General features: G+C 33.7%; 1 protein-coding gene and 1 pseudogene across 1 annotated transcript; both read left to right on the top strand.

Moving 5' to 3' along the window:
• The window catches only part of LOC142633067 (histone deacetylase 14, chloroplastic-like), a 44521-nt pseudogene extending 38435 nt beyond the window's left edge, over positions 1 to 6086 (top strand).
• A 6053-nt stretch (positions 6087 to 12139) lies between these two features.
• LOC142632238 (putative receptor-like protein kinase At3g47110) lies at positions 12140 to 15865 on the top strand. Its single transcript, XM_075806662.1, has 3 exons — positions 12140 to 15129; positions 15253 to 15651; positions 15749 to 15865. Exons 1-2 carry the CDS (start codon positions 12411 to 12413, stop codon positions 15624 to 15626), a joined length of 3093 nt encoding a protein of 1030 aa, XP_075662777.1. The 5' UTR covers positions 12140 to 12410; the 3' UTR covers positions 15627 to 15651; positions 15749 to 15865.
• The last annotated feature ends 3659 nt before the right edge of the window (positions 15866 to 19524 follow it).

Raw genomic sequence — 19524 nt, 5'->3', positions numbered from 1 at the left:
AGACTCATACAGTTCAATACTTTTGAAACCTAAAATATTCATAACAGATATTTTAAGTTGGGAATTTAATAATAAGAAGAATAGTTAAAAATAAGATAAATATGATGTTTTGATTGTTAAATAATGGAGTTTTTAATTCACCTTAAATGTTAAAAAAAATATAGGAAAAATTGGAAAGAAAAAAAAACAATGACATGGCCGTTGATATGGTTCAACTGAAGCACGGCAACAATAAATACTATGTTTTAGCTTTTAGATATATATATATATATATATAGAGATTCATATATACTATATAATACTTAGTCTTACTTGGTTCCAGTCAGAAAAACTGCCTCTCTAAAGAGCTTAGTTTTTCCTTATTTGGTTTATGTTTATAAGCTATGGATCAGGCTTCACAACAGGTATTATATTCATTGATGGTTCTGGAGTCTGGACCAACATATGCTACTTCCACTGTAGTTCAACGAATTAGACAAATCTGGTTTCTTTCTTGAGCTTGCAGATATTTACACATACACTCATTCTGTTTTAGATACTAAAACCCATTTACTTCTGGATTTTTTTACTGGACTGTCATAATGTGATAATCTCACTGCATCTGCAAATCAGATTAATTTATTAATAGCTACATGAGCAAATCAATATAACTATTAGGATAAGGTAAGAAAATGGATATGGTTGCCAATTTTTTTTTCCCTATAATAGTTTTGAATCTCATTGGACTAGAAAACATCAGAGTGGTTGAAATTTACGATCAAGCTCTAGAAAGTGAATACGTTGAATGAAAAATATTAGGTTTATATTGGGAAATGGAATAAAAAACAAATGAACATAGTGATAGAAAGTCAAATAAAATTGTGATACCATGTGGTTTTGACAATCACAATTCTTATGCTAATTCTTTTTTTTTTTTTTTGATAGGTGTATTCTAATTCAAAATCTGTAAAAAAAATTTTGAAAGCCTTTACAATTTTATTACATCCTTCTGCTCTAGCAGTCACAACTTTTGACAGATTGAAATGATAATCTCTTGAAATCAGTTATGTAAAGCTTGATCTAAATCATTAATTTGTTACAGTAAAGAGAGATTTTTGTGTGTTAGAGAGAGAGAAACAGAGAGATCAATGATAGTGGTCCTCTTGTTGGGAAGGTGCATATTCATTGAGTTAGCAGAAAATCCTTGATTATGAGAAAGTGGTGGCAATAATAGTTTTAATTCATGGTTGGTTTAGAAGTCTAAGCCTTCAAAAAATCAATTGCAGACCCTCTCAAATTTTGTGAGATGCAATTTTCAATTTTTAATGCTACAGATGTCATTACTCATTACACTTGTAAATGAACTGATCTAATGCAATCCTCAATGTTTCAGCCTCCTTTGACATTGGAGTGCTTTAAAAAAAAATTCTTCTTATTGGTTTTGATTTTGAGCATAAAACATTGCTCTGAATTTAGGTGAATCAAGAATTACATGGTGCAAGTTTTCAACCTTAGATGTTTAGACCAATTGAATCTCTCTCTCTCTCTCTCTCTCTCTCTCTCTCTCTGTTTTAAATATGAAATTGCATTCTGAAACGGCTATGTAGCTTTTTGGGTGGATTTGAGGACACTTTATAGTAAGCTTAATGCAGTCCCATTAATAGCTTATTCAAATCAAAAGAAAAATACTGCAGTTGGAAACTTTCATGGAAAAATGGGTACTTTGGATTACCTGTGCTGTATATAAAACTTTTGCTTGGAAATATTTTCCTGCAATTATTGTTGGTGGGCTTGAGAATATTATCCTTTTTGTATATCATGATGCTAAAACTTTATTAATTCTGATGGATAAATTATTCAGCAGATGGAAAGAAAGGCACATTGGATATGAAGAAAAATTGTTAAACCTTGATGTATTTGCAAAAAAGGGGTTTGTATATGACCCACAAAACATTATTTTTTTTCTTTCTGGTTCTTACATTCTGATTGAGAGCTTCTTTAACATCAATGTTTCCTCATCTAGTTGAGTCATGTATATTAGTTGAATTGATTGGGAAAGAAATGTTTTCTAGTTGCACTGAATGTATATCTGGGACATTTCGTTCATTGTTTTTTTCCATATTTTATTGAATTTAAATTTTTTGATATGAATGACGTTTGACTTGGATCTTGATTCTTTAATTTGCAAGCTGCATGTTGTACACTCCACTCTTTCTTATCATGGTATATTGATGCAGGCTTGAGTCACTAGTTGTGGCTGGAGCAGGAATCACTAAAGTTATATTTGTTAGTTGATTCAGTCTCTTGAGATAATTCTTATTTGTTATATTTTATGTGCAGTCCTTGAACGATTTCATTTTCTTTTTTCTTTTGACACATCCAAATGTTCATATTTTCACTGAAGTTAGCAGAACTAGATTCTTGTTTTAAGTTATTCTATGTTGAAAGTGAGTTTACTTCTTGTTTGCACTATCTATTTTCTAAAATTTTCTATGTCATCTTTCAGGTTTTAGCATCTAGAAACCACCTGGATCCACCTGTGGGCTTTGCTTTGATAATACATCCAGGACATCCTCCTATTCCAAAGGGGCCTACGGGGTTGTGTTTTAGGAAATGTGGCCATTGTAGCTCGTTATGCCCAACATTCACATGGGCTAAAGGGTGTGTTTATCATTGATTTTGATGCTCACCATGGAAATGGGACAGATGATGCTTTTTATGATGATCCAGATATATTTATCATTTCAACTCACCAAGTAAGAATTAATTTGGTCCAGGCCTGTGTTATATGTTTTCCCCTGCAATTTAATCACAAACTGCCTCTCCTGCTTAATATTCAAGGCCTTAATATTATTGATTTTGATCCACTTAATGGATGTACATCTTAGAAGTTCATTTCTCAGCAACTAATCTAATTCTATTTCATCTTGTTTGTTATAGGATGGAAGCTACCCTGGTACTGGTAAAGTTGATGAGGTAGGTCATGGAGATGGTGAAGGAACAGAAATTAAATTTGCGTATACTTGAGGGTCAGATGATATTGCCATGACAACTGTGCTTGATGAAATTATTGTACCCTGTGCTCAAAGATTTAAGATTAAGGCAGATATAATTCTTGTCTCTGCTGGGTAAGTATTCCATTTCTATAAAAAGCAATTCATACTTCCCGTGAAAAACAATCTATGCTCTAATAAGCAGCTTCACTGTGCAATTTATTTCTGTCTCGGGTGAAGAGTTGTATATAGGTCAACCAAGTCTATGGATATCCTAATTATTTCATAGATTATAAAATAAACTCATTTAGGTATATATAGGACTAGGAGAAATCCTAAAATGAGGCTCCTATGGGTGTTTAAGTGAATAGCCACAGATCATCGCCCAACTTCTAATTTAAACAATGTATAGATCTAGGTTGCACCGACACACCATTTTTGGCGACGTGTCGGTGTCGTACACCTGAACTGATACGACTCGCCGGACTCCAGTGTCCAAAGAGTGTCTTTTTTTTTTTTTTTTTTTTTTTTTTTTTTTTTTTTTTTTTTTTTTTTTCGCTTCTTCGACACGGCACCGACACGTCCGACATGCCAGTAGAACCAAAAAAAAAAAAAAAAAAAAATCACAGACCTCTGCCGGCATCTCAAGTTCTCAACCCACCCACCCTCCCTCTGACCTCTGCCCGCTGCCGCTGCCTTCTGTCCCTCACCGGAACTAGATCGGGCCGATCGACGAGCTCCATAGACGTCGACGCCGTGCCCTGTCCCTTCCGATCTCTCTGTCTCTCTCGGTGTGGACTGTCTGACCGCTTCTCTTCTCCCACTCTGTTCTTTTTTTTTTTCCAGATATTTTGGTGAATGGGTATGGGTGTACTGTGTTACTTTAATATAACTTATAACGTGTTTTTTTTTTTTTTTTTACCCCACTCACACTGTCACAGTGTCACTGACACTGAGTTATACTTTTTAAAGTTTGGTTTCCTTTTATATTTTTAGTTTGACGTTGAATGTAGCATATTTAAACTCTTGGTTTGTACTCTAAATATTTTGTGTATTATTGCATTACTTTGGAGGTTAGTTTACTTATTTGTAGTTCTTATATAATTTAAATTCTAAACAAAAAACATATTTTATGTCTAAATATATTTAAAAATATGCTTAAATATAAAATTTAATTAATTATTTAATTGCCGTGTCCACGCCGTGTCATGTCCTTATTTTTCAAAAATTGCCGTATCGCCGTATCCGTGTCCGTGTTCGTGTCCATGCATCATAGGTATAGATGCAATATTAGGAATACTACCTTGACATAAAATAGTAACAATACTATAGTAACTATGACAAGGTTAGAGGAATTTTTTTTTTTTTGATAAATAAAACTTTTAAATATTAGTTGGCCTTTAATGAAAAAGGATGAAATATAATGTAATTATTGGGAAGTTATTTTACAAGGCTTTTGACAAAGTTGTTTGGGGTCATCCAATTTCAAGTTGTATGGTTGTGCACTTGTGCTGCATCTGCAATTTAATTGCCAGTGTTTCTTTCAATGGCAATAGTGCATCTGTCACTAATTAGCTTATTTTTCAAAATATAACTTTTCTTTTTCCTGTTCTTTTCTTTGTAGGTTTGCTCTATTTGGGTGGCAGAAATGAAGGCATGAATTCAAAATGGATAGACATTTAAGAGTTTCTCCAGTGTTGAAATTTAATTTCAACTAATCAAATTAAACCCACTTATCTATCACAGGATTTGAATCGATTAGTTATTGCACGTAAAATGTAAAGAAACATTTTAATATTCAGCCTCATAGTCTTTCACCTTTTTTTTTTTTAATAGAAATTTTCAACCTATGGCATCCAATAGATATTTGGTAATGCTTCCAAATTTGAACAAGAAGAAGGGGCAACATCCTCTGCTAGCAAATGAAATTATGCCATAAAGACATCCTCTATGGTTCTAAAGGCAATTCTGCTGCCCCCCATCCCCTACCCGCTGGTTTAGATTGTCTTCATCGAAGTAGCTTATAACAAATTATCATAGTCAATCTAGTCATTAGTCTGCTTGCATCTCTCTCTCTCTCTCTCTCTCTCTCTCTCTGTCTGTTGGTAAAAGTGTGCTTAAGTGCGAAGTGCAAAAGCTCCGGCGCTTTAGCTTCTAAAGTGAGGTGCATTCAAAGAAGCGAGCTTTAGGTGTGCTTTCTTGTGATTTTTTAAAAAGCTCGTACACTCTTTTTTGTGATTTTTATATTTTTCCAAAAAAAAAAAACCCAAAACTTAATTGTAGCCACAGAATCTTAACACTATTGATACAAACCATAATTTGGTGCATAACATGCACTTTGGTGTATAAAATGCAATTTATGGTGTAATGCTACACACTTCTATAAGAACTATTTGGGACCGTAATCACTCTACAGTCCACTATTGATCTTATATTGACTAATTCTTATTTTCATATACTTATTAAGTTATTAAATTATTAACTAATATTAGTAATTAGTCATAGCACATAATGGCTACTGAAGATTCAAGAATGGATATTGATGGAAGTACTCAGGAGTACTTCATCTAGTTATCCAAAAAATTGCAAAAGGATAGGCTTATATAAATGTTATATGAATTTTTATAAAATATTTTATTTCAATTTTTATATTTTTTTTTTATCATTTGATTGTTGTATTGCCCATTGATAATTATTTTCAAATTTATCAAATCATTTTAAAAAAAAAATGTGCATCTCACTTCAATCAAGTGCGTGCTTTGAGCCTAAGCTCTTGGAGGCCCTTGCGCTTAAGTGCGCTTGGTGCTCTCTCTCTCTTTCTCTCTCTCAAAAGAATTTGTTAAGTATGATGGTCATGTATTGGATCTATTAGCCATTTTACAATTCACGAGGAGAACATACTACATGCCAGTGTCCAATATTAAACAACTTGCCAAAGATCTATGCGGGGCTGATTTGTGCTTCTCCTAGAAGGGGGATGCAATCTCGAGTCTGTCATACTTAGTGGCAGATTCATTCAATGCTTTTCTTGGGGATTAAAGTTTGGCATCTAAGTATGACAACTCTCCCATTTTGTATGAGACACCATTTGCCAAGGTTAAGCAAGTGATTTAGAGGGTGAAACACATACATTCCCTGTGAAAGTGTACAAACCTGTGTTATATGTATTTGTAAGTTTAATGCAGTTCACTTGATTCCATGTATATTTGGAAGGTGTATATGAGTCTATATGCCGAACTCCTATAGAAATGTCTCACTTCAATGCTAACTTGGTATACGAGTATTGGGGGAAAAAAAATCCCTTATAGTATGGTTAAGAATTTATGAGTTGAAGTATATTGTCTTATATGTAATACTTTCAAAGTCTGCATTTTGTGACCATCAATCTATATTGCTTGTACTTTGGAGTGTTTATTGGTTGGGCCAAAATGGGCTTCTACCCATTTTCTCACAAATTTTCTAGCAAAATGCCCCATGTTTGAAACTAATTAGGAAAATGCCCCTATTTTGAAACTCAATTTTCTAAAAATCGAGTTTCAAATATATAACTCGATTTTTGGAACATTGAGTTATAGTGAACGTGGACTTAATTTTTTTTTTTTGGAACTCGAGTTCCATGTGAAGTACTCGAGTACATAGAACTCGAGTTTCACTTGAATTTTTTCAAGAAACTCAAGTTCCATGTGAACTCGAGTTCCAGAATTTTTTTTTTTAAAAATTTTTAGTTCGCTATAATTCGATTTTTCAAAAATTGAGTTTTAAATTGAAACTCGATTTTTTTAAAATCGAGTTTCAAAATAGGAGCATTTTCCTAAATAGTTTTAGAAATGAGACAAAATGCTAGATATTTTAAGGCAAAAGCCCATTTTCTCCTTATTGGTTCTATATGACCTTTGGAGTTTGGACCCTTCTTGAACTTCTCAGAATTCACAAAATGATTTGTTCCAAAAATATTAAATAGAGGAAAAGGTTATCCTCATCATCCAATTAATTTGTGGACTTGGTTTAGATCCAGTGCATCTAGTACATTAGACCTGGTCCGATGGTAACACGTGTCCAAAAGTGGACACATGTCATCATCTCAATGGGTTCAGTACTACTGGATACTGGACCTAAGCTTGACCCTTAATTTGTTACAGTTTAGATGTTTGAAATCATAAGGGGTGTCCAACTAATTAGGAGTACCCGAAAAATTGTAAAATTAGTCTAGTATGATTATGAACCAACCCTAAAATAAAATTTGCTTTATATTCTGAACTATTTTTGTTTCACGTAAAACTTGCAATAAATTGATGGATGGAAATTTAGGAAGAATGGAAAAGTAAGAGGAAAGAAAAGATTATTGTTTTTCTTTTGCGTGTTCGGAAGGGAATAAAAAAGTGGAATAATAGAAATTTATTAGGGTAGATTACAAAAAGTTCCTTTGAAGTTTGGACTTTGGAGGAAATCAATATATTACCAATTTTGTTAATAACATTTGAAAAATATTCCAAAATTTGAAAATTTTATAAAGTGTGCGTGGTACCTACGTTGTATAAGAATTGTAAAGGAAAAAAGAGAATTACCAGAGGTAGCAAGATTTGTGGAGTTGCTGTGTTGGAAGTGCATTTTTAGAAATTTGATGACAAGGAGCAGTAATATTTAACCTACAAAGTTTTCTCTAATCATGATTAGTTATATTTCCATGGGAATCCCAGTGCACCCCCCAAGAATTCCTCTTATGAATGGTAGAAAATTATCATCAACAAACCTGGTTACCTACTAATTAAGAACAGGGAGAAAATGGGCAAACTTGGTTACCTACTAATTAAGAACGGGGAGAAAATGGACATTTGCCCTTTTTTTTTAAATATCCACCAAAATGCCTCATGTCTGAAACTAATTAGGAAAATGCTCCTGTTTTAAAACTCAATTTTTGGACAATCAAGTTATAGCGTATTGAAAATTATTAAAAAAAAAAAATTCTAGAACTCGAGTTCATTGAAAAAATTCAAGTGAAACTTGAGTGCTTTGCATGGAACTCGAGTTCCAGAAATTTTTTTTTTCTAAGTCCACGTTTGCTATAACTCGATATTCCAAAAATCGAGTTATACATTTGAAACTCGATTTTTAGAAAATTGAGTTTCAAAATAGGGGCATTTTCCAAATTAGTTTCAGATATAAGACATTTTGCTGGATATTTTTTTTAAAAAAAAAGGGCAAAAGTCCATTTTCTCCTTAAGAATGGTAGAAAATTTTAATAAAAATGGTGATCGCTCAACTCATTGCTGTTCAACCTCGACAGTTACCTTCACCTTCAAGGTCAATAATCATTAATCAACGGCACATGGGCAAAGCTAGTATCTTGTCTTGTATCCTATTTACCAATTTGCGTGGCAACTTCAACGCAACCATATATACGTTTAGAAATGGTCATTCTCCTTTACCAAAAAAAGAAAAAAGAAAAAAAAAAGAAAAGAAATGGTCATTCTCATTGATACTTGAAAGAGTAATTCATGTCGGCACTATCGAGAAACTGTGCACATCATGTAGAAAAACAAAGTCATGCATTAATAGAGGTGAAGAACATGTCAACACCTCTATTAAATTGCATGCAAATAAGTCATGATAGGCATGCAAAAAATCAAACCACCAAAGTCAGGCTTGCGAAAAATCAAGACATACATTTAATGTTATCTTGTATGTGGTCACAAAGTTAGTCATCAGCCAAATACCCACGAAAAAAGTCTAGGTCTTTGTCTCATCAAGGAAAAAAATGACTAATTAGTTATCTACAAAGAATGGTTGCAATTCAGCCTCAGAAGTTAACTTCACGATCAATATCAAAGACACAAGAACAAGACTAGCTAGAAGCTTAATGTATTTATTGTTATTATACTCCTGTTGAGCCAACTCATCTATCACATCATTATTTTTTTTTTCTTTTTTTCACCTTTAATTTTGTTGCTACACTCTTGTTGGCTTTACAAATTTATCTTAGACGATTTTAACTTTACATATTCATCTACTATAATTTTGATGCTATAACTAAATAATAAATCAATGAAAAATTAAAACATAGTAATGAATGACATTTGTTGTTGACCTGATTTGGGAAAAAAAATTATATTATAATATGTCATATTTTGAACTATTTCTGGTTTGTGTAAAATTTGCAGCAATTGATGGATGGTAAACATACGAAGAATAGAAAAGTAAAAGGAAAGAAAGGATAATCGTTTTACTTTTGTGTGTTTGAAAAGGGAATAGAAAAATTGGAAGAATATAGAAAATTAATAGGGTAAATTACAAAAACTTTTGGGGAATGTTACTCCACCCTAAAAGTTCAAGAGCATGACACTTTCCCTTGAGGTTTGGTGAAAATTAACATATTAATCATTTTGTTAATAACATTAACAGAATATTTCAAAATTTTGAAAAGTTGGTAAAGTATGTGTGATATTATAAGAATTGTAAAGGGATCGAAAGAAAGAATTACTAGATGTAGCTAGATCTATGTACTTGCTTGGAGTTGCTGTTGGAAGTGCTTTTTTCATTTTAAGAAGTTTGATGAGAATTTTTTTTTTTGATGGAGTGTGTAAAGAAACTACCTCATCATGGTCTTCATAAATGTAGTCCATTTGTAGTGTGGTGAAGGCCCAACAGATAGATACTGAAAATTCGAATCAAACGCTTAAGTATTCCAGCTTATGCCAAAGCTAAGTACAATAAGTCAAATTCAAAGGGAGAGCTTTGGGCTCTAACCACTAAAAACAAAAGAAAAAACTGATCTCACGTAACTATTAGCAGTTGGAGCCCAAGGCTCTCAACATGTTGGGAGCATCTTTTCCCAAGAAAGGGGGTGCAATTAAAGCTTTAAGATATAAATATTGTCTAGGTCGCACATTCATATTGTTGAGTTCAATTTTTTTTTTTTTTTTTTTTTTAAGTTTAACTCTCTTCTTTGTAGGAAATGATGAGAGAAATTTCACAAGATTACCAAAAATATTCCGAGTCAAAATGTCAAATGCCTCACATGCAAGATGTTACTACTCAAGGGGCACAAACTTCTTTTATACTTCAGAAGACCTGTTAACAAGTCTGTTGAACCACAAAAGAAGTTTGAAGCAAGACCAATCTACTAGTATTAAATTGACTCCATGGCAAAGCTGGATTAGCCATATTGGAAAAACTTTTTTTTTTTTTTCATTTTTTGGTAAGTAGAAATAACCCACTTATACTAACACTGATACCATTGAGCCATTTCTTCCTTTTCACTCTCACAATCTGACATTTCTTCACTGCCCCAATTTAATTATTTATTAAAAGCAATGAATAAAAAGAACATCCATGTCTTTTTAATTTTTAAAATAAATAAATTTTCTTGAAAAATCGGAACTCGTTGAATAAAATTTGCAATGTCATCATTCAATTGAAATGTAAGAGAGCTGCTTAATAAGAATCCTTCAAGAAATTCCAAATCCCGGTTGTCAAGGTGATCAATCCTATGCTAATAAATTGTTTCATCTTGTTTAGGCATTCTGTGAATAACTTCCTACATCAGCATGTTTAGGGTGATAAGTTCTACAATCTTCACTCCTTTTCAATTATCTCTTTCCATTTAAACGTAGGGTAGAAATGAAACAAACCATGAAGCTCTAATAGGTCCAAACTTGAATAGAAAAAAAAAATCACATATAATTACATCTTTATTCTCTGTAGAATCTAAATCAAATAGTTGACGGTTAATAATAATAATAATAATAATACAGTATTAACAAATAGGTATCTTTGATGGATATGGACGTTGTAGGAGTCTAAACAACAATTTTTCAGATATAATAGAAGGATTAAATCTGTTGCACACAAAATGTTTTACACAACCCAAAAAACAACTCAAATCATGATTTCAAGTAATGATTTCTGCATGAAAATCATGATTTCGATTGCTTTTGGGGTTGTGTAAAATAGTTTTTGTGCAATAAAAAACAAGACATGGTGCAACAGGATATATTGTATAGATGTTCTTTGCTGGAAATAAATCAATCTGGTGTGTAAGTGACCAACATCTTAATGAAAAATTAGTTTTAGGGTAGACATGAATTAAGGATATGGCTTGTACATTCAATGTGGAAATAGGCAAAAAGCAGATTGACAAACAGAGTGGAAGAATAAAAGAATCTTTCTGAGTGTCACACACGATGGAAAATTATAATGCTCCAAAGTCCAGAGTCCAAGTTCATCCAATGTGGAAAACCGGGAAAAGGCAAAGTGCGAAACCGGGCTGGAAAAAAAAACTATTATTCGAAGTGTCAAACACGGTGGAAATAATTATTTGGTCCAACAGCCAATGTGTATCACTCTTTCACTGGCTGTTTGGACCACTTCCACTTCCACGTTAGCCATAGAAAATGAAAACTAACTATCCCACCATCCAACTTGTCATGCTGACATATGAATAGGGATATATTGGTGATTGCCATTTGATGATGTGTGTGTATGTATATTTCCCCTGTTATGTTTGCCATTTGTTTTTTTTTTTATTATTATTATTATTATTATTCTGCTCACTTTCATACCGTTATCTACTTTCTAGTCGCCTACACCTCCACTCCAGTACAAGAAGCATCATGGTTTCTATACAAGATTTGAGGAGGATTAGATTATATTACTATCAACTCTATGTTGAACTCCCTTGAAAATAGAACTAATTCACTATTGTAGAAAGCATTGAAAAGAGTTGCATATTCTCGTGACTTTTTTTTTTTTTTTTGAGAAACTAACTCACGCATACACAATAAGAGGGAAAGGAATTCTAACAAAAAGGCATAACACAAAATCCATTCAAAAGCCATGCATATTCTTATAACCTAGTGATTTTAGAAAATGAAATTATATATTGAACAATTACCTATTCAAATGATTAGTTGATATACTATGACTTTGACACTGACCAATTATTTATTTTTCAAATGTAACTCTGAATTTTGAATTTTGTATCATGTAATTGTGTACTTCCAAAATCTAAATGTTCTGAAAGCACAAACAATGAATTAGTTCTATTTACTTGGGAATTCTAGTGCACCCAATTCCTAATGAATTAATTGGTTAATTATCATCAATAAAACTGGTAACCTACTAAGAATGGAAGAAAATTTTAGTAAAAATGGTGATTGTAGTTCAAGACTTCAAGTTCAACCTCAACAGCTACCTTCAAGGTCGATAATCAACGACACATAGGTAACAAAGTTAGTCATCAACCAAATACCGCCAAAAGAAGTCTTGGTCTTTGTCTCATTAAGGGAAAAAAAGTATAATTAATTGGTTTTCCACAAAGAATAATTGCAGCTCAGCCTCAAAAGTTGACTTCAAGATCAATATCAATTGGTTTTCCACAAGTAAGGCATCAACCATACCCACAAAAAGAGTCTAGGCCTTTTCCACAAGTAAGGCATCAAAATGCAAGCAATGAGTCTGAGATTATTGTGCTCAATTCAATTCCAAACCATCCTTCTCTTGTTCGTTGTACTGCTGCATGTAGAAACTCTTGCTGTTTTTGGCATTAGTATTGCCACCTCCACTTATTTCGGTGGGAATGAGACTGATCATCTGGCTTTGTTGGGCTTCAAGACACAAATATCACGAGACCCTAAAAACATTTTCAGCTCATGGAATGATTCCCTCCATTTCTGTGAGTGGGAAGGTGTTACATGCGGCCACAAGCATAGAAGAGTCATTGCATTAGATCTTCAGGCCAGAGGTTTGGTGGGTTCCTTGTCTCCATACATAGGCAACCTCAGCTTCATCAGAAAAATCATGTTGGCAAACAACTCCATTGGAGGCAAAATCCCTGATGAAGTTGGCCGTCTATTCAGGTTGCAAGTATTGTGGTTGTATAATAACTCCTTCCAAGGGGAAATTCCTGCAAACCTTTCCCATTGTTCCAACCTCTACGACCTTTATGTAGGTAGAAATAACCTTTCGGGGTCAATTCCAATGGAGCTTGCTTTTTTGTTGAAGTTGAAGTATCTTTTTGTTGAAGAAAACAATCTCAAGGGAGAAATTCCAACTTTCATTGGGAACCTTAGCTCTCTACAACAATTAGATACATCCTACAACGTTCTGGGAGGACACATTCCGGATGCATTGGGTCAATTAAAAAGCTTAAATTTTCTTCAACTGGCTGGGAATAAACTCTCTGGTTTGATACCTCCATCTTTATATAATTTTTCGTCTCTTACTGTTTTTATACTATACAAAAATGAGCTTAGTGGAAGTCTTCCTACAAACTTATTCCTCACCCTTCCGAATCTCCAGTATGTTCTAATCTATGAAAACCAATTTACCGGATCTCTTCCAGTCTCATTATCTAATGCTTCAGAGCTACGACGCTTCGATGTTGGCGAGAACAATTTTACAGGAAAACTTTCAATCAATTTTGGAGGCTTACACCATTTGGAGAAATTATTTATTGCTTATAATAATTTAGAAAGTGGAAATGATGATGAAATTAATTTCTTTCAATCTCTAGTCAATTGTAGCAGTTTACGGAAAATAGATCTTCAGGGGAATCGATTCAAAGGTACGTTGCCTAATGTTTTGGGTAATCTTTCAACCCAGCTTACCGTATTTACAATTAGTGAAAATCTTTTTTTTGGAGAGATCCCTTTAGGGATGGGTAATTTGGTCAACTTGACAGCCTTATGGATGAGTGATAACAAATTCTCAGGGACAATCCCAGATGAGATTGGCAAACTTAAAAAGTTACAAAAATTATATTTATCCAATAATAAACTTTCAGGAAAGTTACCAATTGCCCTCGGAAACTTAACATTGTTAAATGAACTAGACTTATCATTTAACAAATTGGAAGGAACTATCCCACCAAATATAGAAAATTGTCAAAATTTGTTGGTGTTAGATCTTTCTCAAAACAATCTTAGTGGCAACATTCCAAAGCAACTATTTGCAATTCCAATGCTATCAATTGGACTTTTTTTAGGTCAGAACTTTTTTGTAGGATCACTTCCTTCTGAGGTTGGCAATCTTGTCCAATTAGAAGTGTTGAACTTATCTGAAAACAAGTTGTCAGGTAAAATTCCAAGCAGTCTAGGCTCTTGCACAAGCCTTCAGTACCTTCAGGTGGGGGGAAATTTATTTCAAGGAGAAATTCCAATATCCTTGAGTACTTCGAGAAGTATTCAAGTCATGGATCTTTCCCGGAACAACTTCTCTGGTGCAATTCCAAATTTATTGGAAAAACTCTCCCTCAAGAATTTGAATTTATCCTTCAATGATTTTCAAGGAGAGGTTCCAACAAAAGGAGTGTTCGCAAATGCTAGCGCAATATCACTCATTGGAAATAGAAGATTATGTGGGGGTATATTAGAACTAAAGTTGCCGAGGTGCTTAACAAAAGAAGAGAAGAAAATAAAGCGGTCTTTTGCACTTAAAGTGGTAATCTCAATGGCATGTGTGATTTTGGTAATAACCATAGTGTCATTTTTCTTATTTTATTGGCACAAAAATAAAGGAAAAGATAAATCTTCAGAATCTTCCTTGAAGCAATCATTTTTGAGAGTATCTTACCAAATGCTCCTTAAAGCAACTGATGAATTTTCATTAGCAAATTTGATTGGTGTTGGTAGTTTTGGCTCAGTGTATAAAGGCATCCTTGGTGAGGATAGAGCAATTGTTGCAATTAAGGTACTGAATACTGAAAGTCAAGGAGCTTCTAGGAGCTTCATCTCTGAGTGTGAAGCCTTGAAAAATATTCGTCACCGAAATCTTGTGAAGATCATAACTTCTTGCTCAAGTGTGGATTTTCGTGGCAATGATTTTAGGGCTCTAGTTTATGAGTTCATGCCAAATGGAAGTCTAGAAAATTGGTTGCATATGGATCTAGAAACAAATATCATGCAAGTAGAGATACGAAGTCTGACCATTCTTCAAAGAACAAACATTGCCATTGACGTTGCTTGTGCACTTGATTACCTACACCACCATTGCCCAATGCCAGTTGTTCATTGTGATATAAAGCCAAGCAACATTCTTTTTGATTGTGATATGATTGCTCATGTTGGAGATTTTGGGCTTGCGAAGTTTCTTTTAAGACCTACCAATTCGAAAGAAAGTAGTTCGATTGGAATAAGAGGAACAATAGGGTACACGCCTCCAGGTAAGCACGATTTATTGTACTTTTTAATTGTTAACATATGCTTTCCCATATTTACAATGATTATTTTGAGCTCCCAAAATATAATGTGAACACTTTATCTATATTAAATATTCTTAATGGCAGAGTATGGTCTAGGAAGTGAGGTGTCAACCAAAGGAGACGTGTATAGCTATGGAATTTTATTGTTGGAGATGATAACAGGAAAGAGACCCACAAATAGTGTGTTTGAGGGAGGCCTTAACCTTCACAACTATGCTAGCATGGCGTTACCTGATGGTGTAATGGAAATTATGGATCCAAAACTTTTAAATAATGTTGATGAAGTTCTTGGAAATCACAATGGTAGCCTTGCAAATAAGATAAAGGAGTGTTTGATATCCATGGTCAAGGTTGGAGTGGCATGCTCTATGGAGTTGCCACAAGAACGATGGGACATTAGTAAGGCCATCTCTGAGTTGCATTTGGTTAGGGACATCATTCTTGGTGCTGGGATTTAGCACAACATGCTTGGCTATATGGAAGGTAAAAATGAAACTTCTCACCATCTTAATGTTGGTATTAAGTTATTTACTTATTTTGATCTTCTCTCTTAATGTTGTTTTCTACTAACTATTCGCAGGTCCAAAAAGTTTGGTGCTCCTTCAAAGTGTTACATTCGATGGAAATACTTTTTCTGGCATTATATATAAGCTTGCTTATGGTTATTCATTGAATAAGAAGTATTCTGCATGTTTCATATACCTTGTCTTCTATATGTTTCTTTTGTAAGCGTGAGTAGCTCAAATAATTTCCTACAATCTTGTATTAGTGTATTGAATCTATTGATATATATATTATGCTTGGAAAATTAACTACCAACTTTATTTGTAGATGTAAAATAATTTTCTACAAATAATAAGAATTATGTTTCACTTGCTTCCCTTTCTTCATCAATATATTTTTCTTCAAAGCATGAGCTCATAAAATAGAGAGATGGTCGATTTGGCTATATCAGTGTAAATTACATTTGCCCAAAGGATTTTTTATTCTCAGTGGACTCTATCTTCAAAGAGAAAGAGGCATCATTTCTTAACTCATCATGCTCACACACAAAGACCACTCCACTCCTATGGGATTTCCTCAGGTTTGTCTCTGTTTTCCACTTTTTTCCATTTTTCCAAAGATACCCATTTGTTTTTATTTATTTTTGGGGGTTCTGTGCAGCTTGATGCTTCATTATTTGTGGGAATTGAGATTGTTTAATCCTCAGGTTTGTCTCTGTTTTCACTTTCACTGTCACGGTTTTTCATGCCAATCAGTGCCCTGGTAATCTAATTAATCACGACTTTGTGTTGTATTTTGCTCATCTGGGTTTTATAGAAATTGTCTTATTGTTGGGTTTTGTGTTGTATTACAATCAGCTGAAATTTTGTTTTATTTTGCAACAGTCAGCTTTCAGTACTGCATATTGCATATTCAATATTCAATGGATGCTTTTCTGAACTTTATTCAGATATGATATTTGACTCACTAGTCTGTTGAGATCATTATATGTTATGAACTTTTTCAAAATTCAAGTGCAAGTTAAGAGGCACTAGCTTTAGCCCATTTGCATATGGGCTCATATATTGATCTGCGAATAGTAGACTGTAGAACACCCTTTCCAAATAACGTTACTGTGCAAATTATTTCGTTAGTTGGCCGGTTTTGAAAGAATGTGGGAAACTAACATCTCGAGTTTTAGAAACTCGAGATTTAATTAAAACTCGAGTTGTCGTGTTTGTTCTTCGATTACGTGGACAAAGTTTCCACTTGGAGGAATTTAGCCACGTAGAAATCGAGTTTATAAGACTCGAAATATGTATTAAAAATCGAGATTTTAAAACTCGAGTTATTGGGTTTGTCGGAATTTAGCCACGTAGAAATCGAGTTTATAAGACTCGAAATCCACACAATTTTCCCCCACTTTACCTTTCAAACGCCTAACTGAAACACTCTCAATCTCTCAACTCTCAGTACTCTCAATCTCTCAACTCTCAACTCTCAGTCTCTCAACTCTCAGTACTCTCAATCTCTCAATCTCTCAACTCTCAGTCTCTCAACTCTCAGTACTCTCAATCTCTCAACTCTCAGTCTCTCAAACGCTCTCTCTCACTCTGTCACTTTCAAACGCTCTCTCTCCTCTTTCAGAACCCTCTCTCTCTCGCTTCTCAGCTGCTGCTACACCGACTGCCGGTCCGCCGTAACACCGCCGGTAAGCCTCTCTCCCTTCTCTCCATTTCCTTTCATCTTTCTTTTCTTTGCTCCATCTTTATATTTAAATAGCCAAACCGAATATCCATTAACATACATTTTTTTGAAAAACATTCAGTTTTTGTGTTTCTTTCAATAATTGTACTTCAGTAACTTTCTTTTGTGTTTTTTTTTTTTTAGATTATGTATGAAGAAACTAAAGTGTGTGTAATGGGTTTGTGATATTGTACTTTAGATTATGTACTTCAGTAACATTCAGTTTTTTTTTTTCTTTGAAAAAAGTGTGTGTTTTTGATCTTTAGTACCAATTCTGGGTTGTGAAAATTTGTGGGGGGCAATTAATGTGGGTAATGGGTTTGTGATATTGTTTATCAAAGTGGGGTTTTGTGGGCATAGATGGATTGGGATTTATATTTGAAGTAATAGGTGTGAGAAATTAGGTCTAGTTTTAAGAGGCCCCGCAATTTTTTTGAAGTCATTGTTTGTAGTTTTTGGTTGAAGATTCTATATCCTTAAAAGAAATACCTTAGTGAGATAAATTTTGGGTTTTTGAGTATCTTAGTTTTGCAGGGAAGTGTAGTAGCAATATTCATACTTGCTATGTAGGTCATTGTTTTGGGGACAGAACTAGTTCATTAGCTAATGAAAAAGTAAATGTAAAAAATTGGTTAGATTTGTCAGTTCAACTGCCAAATTTGTTCATATTTATGCAGTATGTGTTGGTTTAGACCAGTTTAGAATTAGATCCCTGTAAAGAGTACGCTCTCAATTTTGCCCGCATAGTTTTTAACTCTAGATTGTGATTGTGAGTCTTTTAGTTGTTGGGTTTCATGGTTTTGAATGTTGTTGTTGATGCTGCGAAATTGATGTCCCAAAGTTTTGAAGAAAGATTGTATCAGTGGCTTTGAAGAATTGGTTCTGATGTCATACAAGGCCAAAATACTGAGGCACGTGCTAAGGCACTGGTGTGCATTAAGGTGTGTAGCGTGATGCACAGTTGTGTGCATTGAGGTGTGCACTGGGGTGCATGGGGTGTTGCTGTGTTGTGCATGGGATGCTCCTGTGAGGTGCGTGGGCTGCTGCTGTGTTGTACCAAGGAGTTGAGCAGTTGGTTGGGATGGTCAAGGGTAGTTAGTTAGTTAGGCTGTTGTGTTTTTGTATGGTTGTTTAAACTTTGGAGTTGCAACATATTAGAAAGTTATTAGTAATACCTTGAAAGTTTTGTTATTGTAATATCAAGGTATTACTAATTGGAAGAATGCGTTGGAGTATTAGAGATGTTTGTATCTAATGTGTGAACTGTCAAGATGCTGAATCAGTGAATGCATTGACAAATTGGAAAAAGCTACTTTGTTGAGGTAGGATTAATTTTAGTTGATATTAGGCTACTCATGTTAAACTTTGAATCAATTTCTTTCCATGTAGTGTAAAAAAATTTGTAATTAAGCAGCTAGTGAGTTGTAACTATGCAGCTAGGAATGTTCTTTCTTTTTGTTAGCCATTGTACTGAAATATATTTCTCAATAAATCAAGTCATTTGTTTTACAATGGTTATATTTTAATTGTCCACACCACAAGTTCACAAAAATTTCTTATAATCAGCATTTGAATTGAAAATACTTTTCATTGCTATTGGTTTTATTCAATTGTATAAATAACAAGTTGAACTATACAATTTTTTTAGTAGAGGATGAGAAGGCATAACAAAAGAAAATATACAAAAAGGAATGTAATCTAACATTTCCTATAAATAGGCCTATTTTCATTGCCTTCGAAATACAAAAATATCTACTGCAGCTTTCACTCCTCTAATCATTAGTTACTTGATTAATCTTCCAACTTGAGAACTTGTCAAAAATCTTCCAAGTTGAATACTCATATGATAACTTCTGAGTCAAATCATTTTTGCCTAGGATTTAGTTGTGTAAAACCATTTGAGAAAGAATTCTGCACAAATAGAGATGGACATTTTTCAGTTATTAGTAACAAGGTGATAACTATAAATAAACATAACTAATGAAGAATAAAAAATAGAAACAACAAATATTTTACTTGACTTAAATGATTCAAGAAATCATTACTTTGAAGCATACTCATGAAGCTGAAATTTGGAGAAGCACTGCTCCAATAGGAAAAGGGGTTCTAGATTCAAATTAACTCAAG

The sequence above is a fragment of the Castanea sativa genome, chromosome 4, assembly GCF_040712315.1.
Source record: "Castanea sativa cultivar Marrone di Chiusa Pesio chromosome 4, ASM4071231v1".
NCBI lineage: Eukaryota > Viridiplantae > Streptophyta > Magnoliopsida > Fagales > Fagaceae > Castanea > Castanea sativa.
This window is presented reverse-complemented; position numbering and strand designations above follow the sequence as displayed.